Source organism: Corylus avellana, chromosome ca8 (genome assembly GCF_901000735.1).
Source record: "Corylus avellana chromosome ca8, CavTom2PMs-1.0".
Lineage (NCBI taxonomy): Eukaryota > Viridiplantae > Streptophyta > Magnoliopsida > Fagales > Betulaceae > Corylus > Corylus avellana.
In genome coordinates this window covers 21238858-21253607 of record NC_081548.1, presented here as the reverse complement: position 1 = coordinate 21253607, position 14750 = coordinate 21238858, and the positions used below count along the sequence as shown (strand labels likewise).

Below are 14750 nucleotides of genomic sequence, written 5' to 3'. Positions count from 1 at the left end.
GCTTAGTCTCCAAAATTTGTTTCATCTGATGTATTGATATAAGGAATTAAGTATAAAGATCCAAACTTTGAACAGAAATTCATTAACTCATTTAGTAACTACCTAAATCATTCGTGTTTGGAGGAAAGAAATTATCAGAGTTTTGAAAACCGTGAATGGACGATGATGGAATTAAAGGATTTTTTCTTCAAGACTTTTTATTATTTGGACAGCTGTTTATTACTTAAATATTTCTAACTTTCATATTTTTCTTGATCTTTCTTCTTCTTCTAGCTAGGTGTTTTTATTGTATACTTCTTGTCTACTTAGGTTGCACTTCTTAATGAATTGCGTAAACTTATGTATATATACATATATATTTTTAAAAACTACTTGAATAATTTGGTTATGCACCTTTACTAGATCTGTTGCATCTATTTCTTGAGCTGCTTTGGCCTTTTCAGTTTAATTGTAGAGAACTTAGTCCTATCGATTTGCATACACTAAAACATAGTCATTGAGGTCTCAACCATAGTGGTGGCAGTGGTTTTGGGAAGGTGCTCATGATAGATGCTTTATGTCTTTGGATCTTATGGAACAATAGTTTGAATAGTAATTGGAATGCATATACTGTAGTTGGAGACAAGGTTTTTATTCCTCAAGTGTTTAGAGAACCATGACACCCCCAACCAACAAAAGAATGGAGGTTTAAGTAAGAACTCTTTTTCTTGTATTCTTCATGTGTATTGGGATTGCACCCCTATATGCTTTTAATGAAATAGATTTATCAAAAAAAAGTAAGAACTCTAGTAACAGTAATAGCCTGTCAATCTTAGAACTAAAACAACTTGTGTAGTGGGTCTACCATTACTCTGAGGAAGAGTTCTAGAATGACTGTAATAGGTTAGATAGCGTTACATGTAGTAGTAGTAGTAGTAGTAGTAGTAGTAATGCATCACAGCACAACCCAAAGCCTAGGGGCTCTGGTTTTATGCTTAGAGTAGTGCATAAATACTTTCTTTATGGTCCTAGGTACAGAATTCTTCATGGTATGCACCTCTTCCAGCGCAATGGCATTGCAGCACATATTTATGGAAGACACTGTTCCGGTGGTTGGTATAAATGGGTCTTTTGGTTGTACCTATTATTGTCCCTAGGTGCTGGTGATGAGGATGAGAATGTGGCTTTTGAGAGAGCCTTTTGGGTTAGTTTGTGATAAGAGAAACGTTACATGCATTTTCAAGTGTTTCATTTTATAACATGACAGTAAAAATGACTATTGGATTCAAAGTTTAATGGTGATTCATGCAAAAGTTAACGGTAAAGATCACCATTCATCCAGCTCACAGCTGTCTCATCATTTCATTGGAAGCAATTATAAGTATGAATGATGTTTCAATAATTCACCAAAAAAGTCTTCATTCTGGTTAGTTTTAAGAAAGGACAAAGCTGTTGTCGGATTCAGAAAATAGAGATGAAAATCAGATCCCACAAAAAACTGCAGAGGCATGGGGAGAAGCACATACATCAATACTGCAAAAGAAGTGCCAACATTACTGTCAGTGCATTTTTTTCAAAAGAATAACCCAACAGGACCAACATTAATATACAAGAAATCCCATGCCCCCACCATTCCATTCTTTGCAAACATTCAACCGTTAGCAACATTTATCCAATTGAAGAATCAAAATCAACCAAAAAAAAAAAGTGGTATTTGAAGGCATGGGCCAGGCTTTGCCAAGGGTATGTTGAGGCCCATGCCTTGATGCACCTTTTTGGCAAGGAACTCTCAAGGTTGTAATCCATGTGGGTGGATAACCTGTAATGCTGTGAGATGGGACATCTCCCCATGCAGGTGACAGTAAATATAATAGGGTCAGGGCTAGGAGACTGGTCAGTCTCGTCTACAGGCTACCTATAGCCGTCACACTAGAAACTCCTTTTAGCTGGCTTAAGGTGTCACATGACATGAGCCACAATATGCTACGAGCCAATACCTTGTCAGGGTTGACCATCCTCTTGGTCTTTGAACGGTGGATCATGTGGCCATGATTATCCAATAATCACATCGTTGTTTTGGCCATAATCTCTCTGCAGTAATCAGATGGTTTAGCAGGTCCAAAGCCCGAGACCCAAATCCCCGATCGGCCGTAGACCTGTGAAAGCAAAAGGAAAAATGGTCCAATTTGGGTTTGCTTTAGACTGCATCAAAGGACAGAGTGCATGGGAGAGTCATTTTCATCACATTATTATCAGGTCTAAGTTCTTTGCATCTTTAAGCATGGGGGAATTAGTTGGGCGTTATTAGTGTTTGGACAAAGAGATGCCCTATTGCCCATCATGTGAAAAAGAGTTTCAAAAAAGGTGTGGGAATGGCTTTCTTTTTCATCACATTCCTGCCAAGTCAGAACATGTTTGCTCCTAAAAGCTCACAACCCACCATAAATAGAAACATTCTTTAAATTATCTTCCTTCCATTAACTAGTAAATTCGAAGATAAACATGTTTCAAAATTTATCTTATTTCTCATCACCCAAAACTTGTAAAATGGGAAAAATAAGAAAAACGTTTACAAAATACAAAAATATACTCGGCACCATCAGATGCTACGTTCACATAGTTTCAACAAAATTTCACTACAAGAAACATAAAAAAATACATACGTACAAAACCCTATATTTAGAAGCGAATATAAATACAACCCCTAACTGAGTTAAAACTCTCAAAACAGACTAATTTCTATTTAAACCGTAAGGCTTCTAACATCGAACCAAGTTGAATACATAATCAGACTCCATACATACAACAGTCTTGCATGCATGCCGGGACAAACAAGTCCACAAAATAAACTTTTGTTTGAAGTAAAAGCAGATCCCACCTGCTCCTTTAAGAAGGAAGGTAATATGCTTTGAATTCTTCCAACCATATGCTTTAATAATAATAATAATAATATGTATCATTCTTTTGGGAAGTAATGCCTTATTGATTAGCTTAATAGTTGTTTCGACAGTACTTGTTTGTATTTCATAGGTTCTTTCTTACTTCAATTGTGACAAAAAAGAAAGCTACTAGTAGTAGTGGGATCTTTGAAGCATGTCAAAGCTAGTCACTAAAATTGAAAGCAAAAGAGACCAACTGTTGAAGAAATAAAAGAGGGACCGGAGAGAGAGAGAGAGAGAATCTAAGGTGACTGTGACGTGACAGAGGGGCCAAGATTTTGACATGTCATCCCCGCCGGAGAGAGAAGAAATGGGGAAGAGGAGGAGGATGTAAGCGAAGAAGAGGGTTTAAAAGGTTGTTAATGAAGAGAGAGAGAGAGAAAGCAAAATGGGGGATCAGCGAAAACTGAACAGTGAGACAGCCTGGTTGTCCTTCTCAAAGCTGAGTAGCCATCGTCCCAGAAATCTCGTAATCCACTTTGTTTGTGTTGCCCTCCCATTTATGGCCTATTTTCCTGTGATCTTTCGCTAGATTTTGTTTGGATTTTGTGTTCATCACGTGATTCTCATTACTCTCCCAACCTCATCTCTCTCTCTCTCTCTCTCTCTCTGTGTCTCTCTGCCTCTGTGGGCTGGGCCTCAGAATTGAGGGGGAGACCAAACACTTTTTTTGTCCGTTGCAAATTGGCGCCAAAAAATAAAAAATAAAATTTTGATTAAAAGAATGGGTAATTTCACTTTAGACCCATAAATTATCAAGCGATTTGATAAATCTCTAAACTTCAAAACCTCTTAATTTGGACCATTGAACTTTCAATTGCAATCAATTTGAACTCCTCCGTCGGATTTTAAACGTTAAAAGTGAGACAATGATATTTATACCTCTAACTTTTTTATAAAATTTCAAATTTACCTTTAATTTCAAATTAAAAAAAAAAAAATCATTAATATTTTGGTCTTTTTAGGGTAAATCAGAGAATTTAACGGCTACATATGATGGAGATGTTCAAATTGACTGCAATTGAAAGTTCAGGGGTCTAAATTAAGAGATTTTGAACTTTTAAATGGTTTATCAAATTAAATTGTAATTTAGGGGTTTAAAGTGAAGTTAACCCTTAAAAAAAAAAAAAAAAAAAAATGTTTCCAATTTCGGTATGATGCAAGTTTTCTATAAAAAGCTTTAAAAATATTAATTTCATTCATGTGAATAATGAATACGTACTTCAAAACAAAAACAAAAAAACAAAAAAGAAGAAGAAGAAGAAATCATGTGAATGTGTATATGTATTTATATGGATTGCAGGCAATGGCACACACAAAAGAGGGGGTACTTCGCAGTCAGTGGGCAGGGGGAAGCTGGGCACCATTTCTTGCCCACTTTGATTGGCATTTGGCTGCAGGCAATCCGTATGCTTTTCAAACTACACACATTTGATTTCTCTGGGCTTCCATGTCTTTTCTTCCAACCTGTCTCTAGCTTTGAAAAGAGGCTTATTTTTCTTTTTTATTTCATTTCATTTTTAAACATGGGTATTTTGGCATAATTATTCACAACGAATGGGTGATATTGCAAATTTTTTAAAGTTTGATATTAGGGAGACGATTGCAAAAGCGCTAAAAGTTCAAGTGGGTTAAGTAAAAATTCCACTAAAATATATCTATATAATAATACGTTATAAAGTCTATATATGTATATGTAATTATCTATACTATATGTAATGTGAATTGTGAGACATTTTTCTAAAATGTCAATAAGATAGCTAGCAAGTATGATTTCAGTCAAACCGTCTGATCATAGTTTTTTTAGACGGTTTGATTAATGATCAACCATCATATATGATTACTTTATTTTATGGTGAGTAGAGGACTATGATCAACGACCAAGATTTCATTGCATTATAAATGTAAGGGCCAGAACAAAGCATTGAAGAACAAAATGATCTAACGGTTGTAAATAAACACGTTTTGATCCAACAACCAAGATTTCATATCGTTAAAATCGATGGAGCTTTGATCCAACAACCAATATTTAATGTTGAGATTCTAAATATGATCGAAGTCAACCATGATTTCATCACCAAGAGTCCATCAACTTTTATTGTTCCATATTCTCAGCCATCTGATCTTCGTGCTAAATCCCAACTGTTAAGATTGTTACCTTGCCAACACTCATGGTCACGGTACTATTGGAATAGGTGCTGCGTAAAATTCGGTGACAACAACCGTGCTTTAAAGAACAGTTTTATTTTTAAAATTATATTGAACGAGTATTTTGTCTTATTAAAAAGTAAAAAGATAAAATTATTATTCTAATATAACTAACCAGATATTATCTCGTTCAAATATACTGGAGAGAATTATATTCTTTATTTTTAACCACAAAAGTCAGTACTCATTTCCTTGTTGAGCCTATTAGCTATTCCCACCAAGTCGAAGCCCCTCATTTGAGTTTGTAAGTCACTGACTTCAGCTCATGGTCTTCACGAATAAACATATATTCAAACAATCTCTCAGCCTCGGTCACCTAATCAAGAAAATCTACGATGTGAAAATGCCCGTTAGATAGGAGAAGGTTGATCTTTATTCGATAACCATTGGACTCCCCCGACAATGTACTATTGGCACATTCCCTATCCTCCATATACCCCTTTGAAACCAGCACCACCATAAGCATCCCCACCAATCCCAATGCCGCCGCACTCAAAGCTTCCATACCCAACGCCCACTCATCCAATGTGTCCATGTCCAACAACCCTTCGGCCTACTCGTCCATTCTTTCCGAACACCCATTTAGTGAAGTCTTCATCATCATTAACAAATTTCTCATAAAGTAATGGCCGATTTATGAGAGCAAGATAACATATATATGGGTTGCACTCGGATTACATCTTCATCACGAACTCCGTCATCCCCTCGACTTCAATCACCCTCTGCAACTTGCGTATCAATTGTTGTGCTTGTGAAACCTAAAAGAGCACAAATTTCCAAAAAAAAAAAAAAAATCTTCTAAATTCAATGTCCCAAACCATTCCACAGGTTGTAGCATAAATAAGACTACAATTATAGAGATGTACGTAAAAAGAAAATTAATCACCTAAACAGGAAATTGGCTATGTAAGGTAAAGACCAGCTAAGGTTAGAAAATAAAAATTGAGAGAAATACAATTGGTGGTATCCTTGTTTTAACACATTCAAAACTAAAAATCAATGTTATTGTATAATTAATCGGATGCTTGGCCTCCTTGATGCGTGTTAGCAAGACCGGGGCACAAGGCTTTTGCCAGTAATCAAAATATCAAATAGAGACAAATTACCGTCAAGGGTAGTGGTTCAATGACCCAAGGAAATTTTCAAGTAGTCAGGGCATGTATTAGGGCGTGTGTTCGAATCTCCGCAATGGAGAATTTCTACATATGCCTGATTAGTATTAGCCGCTATGGATTCCAGCCCATTGATGCCCTGATGCGCCTGGGTCAAGCTATGACTCAGTCAAACTTGAAAGAACGCTTGCGGTTCCTACCGTCTAGGCATTTCGTGTGTGGCTCCCAGTAGGTAGGTACTACTATGATCACGTATAGGTAGGATAGCTACAATTGGTTTTCTCAACCTCCCATTTTTGCTAAAAAAAAATGGAGTTAGGAAAGAAGCACCCCATTATCTTTCCTACTCAAAGGCTGGTGAAAATGAAAGCACTTTGTCCTGCATTACATCCGGGAAGAAAAGAAAAAGAAAAAAGAAAACTTAGTGATCTCTCTGCTAGTGATGATGGATTCACTCATCATTGCTACATAATTTAAAGGGAAAAAAAAAATCCCAACTCTTTGCACCCACACGCTCTCCCTGGTACTTCTTTTTCCCTCCGAAATTCAAGGTTCAAAACACCATGATTCACGTTTGAAAATCTGTCTCCATGAAGACTAGCTTCCATGCACATCTGCATGCAACATTCCCACTCACAAAAAGAAACCCACGAACAAGTTACAAGACAGCAAAACCCTAGCAATTATTTTTGGAACTCCCTGCCAATATAGGATAAAGGAAAAAGGAATAGCAAAAAGCACAAAAATTCCTATGTAAATAATATACATGGGACAAGTACAGTCTGCACTAGCCATTAACAAAATATTGAGACATATATGATGTTGATTTAACTAGTGTTTTTTTTTTTTTTTTTTTGCAGTTAATAAAATAGTTCATTTCTTTTCCAAATTATACAAGTTAATAAAAACATATACCATAGCCTAAAAGTTACACTTACATGATCAATAACAAAACAATTCCATTAATAAAAAATTATAAAAAAAAAAAAACATGTGAATTAATTAAGGAAAGAAAAAGAACAGCATCCACACAAACATGCATACGTATGCAGAACATTTATAAAGTGAAAATGAGGTACTATTGTAGGATAGAAAATAAAATGCATTTTCCACCAAAAGCTTTGTTTTCGGGGGCCCTTTGCTCATCATTCCTGGAATATTACAAGTTTATGGGAGACCCACCACCCGCTTTTTGTCTGGAAGCAGTTGTTGACTATATCCCCTTCCCCTTAAATAAAGCAAATGGCCTTCTGGGTCTCTCTTCTTCTTTATCCATTTTACTTATTATTAAATAAAACACCAACAAAACATCATTCCACACTCTTTAGGGCTAATGAGATTTTGACTAGTTCATTCTTTTAAAACCTCACCCTCTTAATAGTTTATATTGCTGATCACACCCTATTGATTATTTATTTATTTTTTTAAAATCTTAAGAAATACATATTAACGAATAATTCAAAATATAAAACACTTTTCAAAACCCAATGCATCGTGATTTTTTTTTCTTCAAATAAAAAACACATCCGAAAACATGTTAATTAATGAACGTAATATTGTGTGTTTTGTTGTAACTTGATCATCCCTTACCTTAAATTTTACGTGTTATAATACATAGTTCTATTGTTAGAGAACTAGCATTTGACTTGCCAAATTTTAGTCAAAAACTTTTTTTTTTTTTTCAATTTTAAGTACCCATTTTTTTAAAAATACTGTACATTTCACTCTTTAATTAAGTATTTCTCTACTCCATTAAAATAATATTTTTATATTTAATTTTAACTAATCTTTTTCTCTCTCTCTCTCTTCTCCTCATCTCTCTATTTTAAAATTAAAATAGAGAGAGAGTAAAAACTAGAAAATTATTCTAGCCTTTGAGAGTCCAATGTGTGAATGATTTTATGAGTTTTAGCCAAATTTTAGCTTAAAATAGTATTTGCTAGTCTAATGTCAATGAGCATGTCTAACCAAATGTAATTTTAGCTGGTCAAACACAAATTTAAGTGATATATGGCTAGCTATTTTAGTCCAAAAGTTAATGAGCATGAAAGCTCAAAAGCCTAAAAAGAAAAAAACAAAAAAAATTGACTCTTGATAAGATACGCACATAATGTTAACGATAAAGTTTTTTTCTAAATTGGGTAGGAAAAATTTTCTTCAACCTTGTTTATAAAAGTGAAATATGTCAATTTTTTTAATAACATGTGAGATGCACATGATTTTTTAATAAAATGTATTATAATTTTGTCTCTACTATTAAAGAAACATATGTATCTCACATGTTCAAGGAACATATGTCACTTTTATAGAGTATGTTGAAAAAAATTCTTCCAATCCAATTTAGAAAAAAATTTTGTCCATATGTAAAAATGTAATTGTTTTGAAAAATAAATAATATTTAAAGTGAATAGTTTAAATATGGACACAAATACCTTTAAAAGTAGATAATTTTTTTTTAAAAAAAAAATTAGTTAAAAATTAATTTTTTTTTTTAAAAAAAAACAACAGCAAATTGTCGGTGAATCTTATTTTGACCCCTAAAGCAATACTAATTACGAGATAAACTTATTCGTGTCAGCGGTGTCACAAAAATGTCCGTCAAAAGAAGGGCGGCTCTCTCCCTTTGACTGTAGTAATTCTCTCACCCACCATAACGGGCAAGGACCCTCCTACGGAAATTCTTATTTATTTCACCTCTCAAAATATGTTTTATTTTTTAATAAACCATTTCTCTTTCTCTCTCTTTCTCTTGTGGGTCTGCCTTTCTTTGCTGTTTTCTGCCACATTCTCGTGAATCTTGTGCCCCTCGCTCGGATTTGACCTTTTTTTTTATTTTTTATTTTTCTACGTACTCTGGAAGCAAAAATATAATTGGAATAATCTTGTGAAAATCAAACTAAAATGAACAATTAAATTAATGATACTCCTAAAATGGGCAATCACACGGGGTCAGTGGCACTTGGAGAAAAAAAAAAAAGAAAAAAAAGGGTGGAATATGAACCTGCTAGCTAAAGTGGCCCTGCAGTCCAAATAGGAAATGCAAGATTTGCAATAGTACCCCTGTTTTTTGTTTTGGAAAGGAGGATACATAATTTATTTTGCAAGATGACCCAGAAAGAATTGTTTTCTTAAAATCAAGAAAAAGCCAAGTTTAGAGGATTGTACATGAAAGAATTAAAATTCGGAAAAGGTCGTGGCCTTCATAAAATTTATTACTGCATTGATGCTTTTGTATTAGATGACAGTCACAGCCCACTGTCAGAAAAATTAAAGCTCAAGGTCAGCAGAGGTCAGGTGAGGTGACCCACACACAAACACATCGTGTTTTTCCCCAGTGGACGTTGGATGATGGGCTGTGACCCATTTAAAGTCGCAGTGGGCCGTGACTCTAGTTTGTCGTTGCTGGTATATGAAATTGAAAGCTGGAAACCAAATTGGAGCAGTATTTAAGTTTGAAGCTCAACTAAAAAAAAAAAAAAGATTAATAATATTGGAGGCCATTTGAGTGGCAGATTGGCACAGAAGGGTGTACTGTATGAAGTGACTGGATGGGCAGATGTCCGGCTCGTCAAATCTATGTTAAGGACCTGTGACTGTAAAAATAAAAGCACACCCTATTGGCCATTCTTGATCCACTAGATTCAACTGTCTAATGTGAGATGTCCTTTAAGAGAGAGAGAGAGAGAGAAGGGAAGAAGGAAGTAGATAATTTTCTGGGTTTTTGAGTATAACGAGGAGATATTAAGGGTGCAATTGACAGGGTTTTATGAGATGGAGATGGGTTTTGGTGTTACATTATTGGATCTGGGTTTTTTGTAGGGTTTAAGAAAAAGGCAGAGAGGGGGGGTGAGGGGGAGAGGGGAAAAGCAAAAGACGTGAAGGGGGGTGGGCTTTCTCATATACACAGATCCCTATGGAATGCAGGGGTGCTTCCCAGCATCGTTTGCTAATATTCCTTCTTTTTGTTTAGTTTAAAGAGACCAGTTTTGTTCTTCTATTTAGAGAGAGAGAGAGAATGAAGAACTCTTTGCATTGAGTCCTGTAGCTAGAGAACAAAAAAAAAAAACAAACACCAAAGTTTTCAGAGGAAGGGAGGGCAAGAGATTTTGCTATCATTAGTTTATTTGCTTCCCAATCATTGAGAGTTGCGTTGCTGCAGGAGATACTAGTAAGAAGAGCCTTTGGGGGAGTGAAAAAAGGAGGAGAGAGAGGAAGAAGATGAAGTCCATGAATGATAATAACGGGAGCAATAATAATAACTGGTTGGGCTTCTCTCTCTCGCCCCACATGAAAATGGAGGTTACTTCTGACGCTCAGCATCAGTACCATCATCATCAACCCCAGCCTGTTTCTTCTGCTGTTCCCGCCAGCTTCTACCTTTCTCCTCAACTCAACACCTCTGGAATCTGCTATGTGGTTGGAGAAAATGGCGGTTACCACTCTCCCTTGAGTGTTATGCCACTCAAGTCAGATGGGTCTCTTTGTATTATGGAAGCTCTCAGTAGATCACAACCAGAAGGTGCGCTTAATAATTTTTTTTCTTTTCTTATTTATCTTCCTTCTTCATTCTTTAGACTCTGAACTTCTTCTACGCTCATCTTTTGTTTGTGAAGGGATGGTGTCAAGTTCCTCTCCGAAATTGGAGGACTTTCTGGGTGGTGCAAGTATGGGAAGCCACGAGTATGGAAGCCATGAAAGGGAAGCAATGGCTCTTAGCTTAGATAGCATCTATTACAACCAAAATGCTGAGGCTGAGAACAGCAGGGAGCAGATTTCAGTTCAAAGCCACCTATATTATGCTGGACTTTCTTGTCATGACATTTATCAAACACCGTTGGAGGAGTCTAAGGAGACCCATATTGCAGATTGTAGTTCCCAAATCGCTGAGGATGGGATACCTTCACTGAAAAACTGGGTGGCTAGGCAGTACTCTTCCCATCATCATGCTTTGGAGCAGCAGATGAATGGCGGCAACATGGTTGATGATGGTGGAACTTCTGGGTCTGTTGGTACAGTGGGTTGTGGGGATTTACAGTCTCTAAGCTTGTCAATGAGCCCTGGCTCTCAGTCTAGCTGTGTTACAGCCACCAGGCAGATCTCGCCTACTGGAACCGAATGTCTTGCCATGGAAACAAAGAAGAGAGGTCTCGGAAAAGTTGCCCAAAAGCAGCCTGTTCATAGGAAGTCCATTGACACATTTGGTCAGAGAACGTCACAGTATAGAGGTGTTACAAGGTTCGTTAATACTTTCCTTTTTTGTGAGATTTTTAATCATTAGTACGTTTGTTTTTCCTCTATTTATCTAAATTAAATTGTTTTTTGTTGTAATTTCCCTTCTTAATGTTGTTCAATTAAACCCTTTTCAAATTCATCTCCAACAGGCACAGATGGACTGGTAGATATGAGGCCCATCTATGGGATAACAGTTGCAAGAAGGAAGGGCAAACCAGGAAAGGAAGACAAGGTGAGTAAAATAAAACAAAACTACAAAAAAAAAGCCATTCACAGTATTTGTTTGGAAGCATTCCCTATTCACTGCATTTGTTTTCTTGGTTCATATCTGACTTTTGCTTTGTTGTTCATGACCCGTGTGGATGCCATTTCTATCGAATGATGATTATTTCAGTTTATCTGGGTAAGCTTCTTTTTCCACCTTAAAAACCAAAATAATCATTATGTTATCATGAATAATCTTGTTACTTTATTAATTAAATCAATTTGACATTTGAACTTCAGGGGGTTATGATATGGAAGAGAAAGCTGCAAGAGCTTATGATCTTGCGGCTCTCAAGTACTGGGGTCCTTCAACCCATATTAACTTCCCGGTATGATTCGACCCAGATGTCTGTCTTTGTTATCTTGTTTTTCGGTTACTAAAATCCCCTTCATTTGGCCTTTTCACAGTTAGAAAACTATCAAGTAGAACTGGAGGATATGAAGAAGATGAGCCGGCAGGAATTTGTTGCTCACTTGAGGAGGTAAAATTCCGAGTTATTGTTCTATTCTGTTGCCTGTGCTGCCTTTTGTACTCTGGATGATACTCAAGTATTTTCCTTTCCTTTGCAGGAAAAGCAGTGGGTTTTCAAGGGGGGCTTCAATGTACCGAGGGGTCACAAGGTGTTTGTCTTTGTATAGGAGAAATAGTTCATTCCAGCTAGTTCTCTCGAATTTTTTGTTGTGTTTCTAAGTATTTGTTCTTTTGCAGGCATCACCAGCATGGGAGATGGCAAGCTCGGATTGGCAGAGTTGCAGGGAACAAGGACCTTTATCTCGGGACATTCAGTAAGTTTATGCGTTTTTTTTTTTTAAAGTATTTTTTCAATTATTTATCTTTGATGTTCAAAATAAACTATTGATTTGGAAGTCCTTTGGGTATAGTAGTGTTTGGAGAAATTTGAAAGTTGATTTTTATGACACCTCTGCTTGCTGTCTCTCTTTCCAGCTACTAGTGAATAGTTATGCTTTTATAAGGCTGAATTGCTATACTTTGAGACTGTAATAAAGCACTTTTTTTAAGGCTGTTCCTCTCAGAGGAGATAATAAAGAGAAACAAACGATTTGCTACATTTTAAGCTCTTGGAAATGTAGTTTTATAATTCTCTTCCTCAAAACTAAATTTCAGGCACCCAAGAGGAAGCAGCCGAAGCTTATGACATAGCTGCCATAAAGTTTCGAGGTGTAAATGCTGTCACCAACTTTGACATCACCAGATATGATGTTGAGAGGATCATGGCCAGCAACACTCTGCTTGCTGGGGAGCTGGCTAGGCGAAACAAAGATGCAGACTCAAGAACTGAAGCCATCGATTATAACCCGCCATTGCAGAACGTTGGAGAAGCCAATCAACCTGAGAATAACAGCAATGGGAATGGCTCAGATTGGAAGATGGCTTTGTACCAGCCCCAACAAACACCAAACGCCTGTGTTGAGTCATCACTTGATCATCAGAAATCTAATTATCGAAGTCCCTCTTTCTCAATGGCCCTGCAGGATCTGATTGGCATTGATTTAGTGAACCCGAGCCAGTCGATGGTCGACGACTCGGGCAAACTCGGAACCCACTTTTCAAATCCATCCTCACTAGTGACCAGTTTGAGCAGCTCAAGAGAGGTCAGCCCTGATAAAACTGGCTCCTCAATGCTTTTTGCCAAGCCCCCACTAGCTAGTTCTTGGTTCCCAACAGCTCAGTTGAGGCCTGCTGCCATCTCCATGTCTCACTTGCCAGTTTTTGCTGCATGGACTGATACCTAAAAAAATGCTTCATGCGTTTGTTTAGATGTGTAAAGTTTTGCATGCACAAGTAAAAAAGGAGGAAAATGGTGTTTGCTGGTGGAGGAAAGGAAAAAGAGGGTGAAGTAAGAAGATTTTGATTTGTCTTTCAAAAGTGCTAGTGGAGGAAATTAGGCATTAATGAAAAGACAAAGGGTGCGGGCCAACTATCTGTCTCTGGCCTCTCAAGTGTAAGAAAACTTTTTTCAAAACTGTGAGCCTTTCTTTGGTTCATATTGGAATGAAAGATTTTGCAAAATGGAGGGAAGAATTAAGGGGGTCTAATGATTAAATTCAATGAAATGATGTTTTGCAATATAGAAGTGGCCATTTTACATTATTGAATTTGCTTTTTTCTACTTTTCTAAGTCATGCTAAGTACAAAACCAGCTCAAATGTTTCCCAATAATGCAAAGGAGCTTGCTTTGACCACGCTATTTTTCTTTATATCCCCCAATCTGTTCCTCAATCTGCATTACACCATCATTGCAAATTCCCTTTTGCTCATCTGAGCTTTCCTCAAAGGCAGCAAACATTCCACTCCATTATTCAAAAAAGGGTGGTAGAGATTCTTTGCTGAAAGCTTTAGTTTCCATACTTTAGGATTTATGTTCATAATTACTCACGACTTGTCTCCCATTTCTGCTAAAGGGGTAATGGTTTAAAAATTTCTTTAGCTTTTCTAGTTCCATTTGCTGTAATCCAAAGAGATTTTGGATGCAAAAGCTATTCCATGTCCTGGTGTGGATGCCTAAAACAACTTTAAAGCCGCATAAGTGTGAGGTTTTCCCACGTGTGCCACCGCTTGCATGCACGTGTTATCTCGATTGCAATTCTTGACCCTTGTGTGTACTTAAATGATAAGACGACAATGAGGACCTCATTGCCGGAAAAGCAGGAAAAAAAAAATCACCAATTAAAGTTGGAATTAGTTCAATTCAATTATTGTACTTGGAGTTAATAAGAAAATATAAGTACCATTTTGGTTCTAAGATCATGATTCTCCAAATTTTTCATTTCCTAATGTGCAGTAGCCTAAACAATATAGGATCGGCAATTTGTGCGTTGAGTTCGGAGACATAAATATATGACTATATAAGTTATTTCGACTAATTTAATTAAATAGTTAACACTCTTCGACCTTAATCCGCTAATTTTATGTTTAGTTCGTATTGAGTTTACAGGTTTATAAAAACTTGTCAGTCTGTGTCCAAGTATGAATATAAGGCTTTATAGATCCTTT

The 14750-nt window shown here is 36.5% G+C and overlaps 1 protein-coding gene across 1 annotated transcript; it reads left to right on the top strand.

Annotated features, from left to right (window-relative positions):
• The first annotated feature begins 10112 nt into the window (after positions 1 to 10112).
• Positions 10113 to 13939, top strand: LOC132189950 (AP2-like ethylene-responsive transcription factor ANT). Its single transcript, XM_059604807.1, has 9 exons — positions 10113 to 10757; positions 10852 to 11473; positions 11620 to 11702; positions 11865 to 11873; positions 11975 to 12063; positions 12143 to 12216; positions 12305 to 12355; positions 12444 to 12520; positions 12861 to 13939. The coding sequence occupies exons 1-9, from the start codon at positions 10457 to 10459 to the stop codon at positions 13487 to 13489; spliced, it is 1935 nt and encodes a 644-aa protein (XP_059460790.1). The 5' UTR covers positions 10113 to 10456; the 3' UTR covers positions 13490 to 13939.
• The last annotated feature ends 811 nt before the right edge of the window (positions 13940 to 14750 follow it).

What these genes read in the sequence shown, in the direction of transcription:
- LOC132189950 (XM_059604807.1), top strand. Translation starts at nt 10,457, where the DNA reads ATGAAGTCCATGAATGATAATAACGGGAGCAATAATAATAACTGGTTG. An exon ending in ATGTACCGAGGGGTCACAAG is followed by an intron (nt 12,356 to 12,443) that starts GTGTTTGTCTTT and finishes GTTCTTTTGCAG; the next exon opens with GCATCACCAGCATGGGAGAT. An exon ending in CCTTTATCTCGGGACATTCA is followed by an intron (nt 12,521 to 12,860) that starts GTAAGTTTATGC and finishes ACTAAATTTCAG; the next exon opens with GCACCCAAGAGGAAGCAGCC.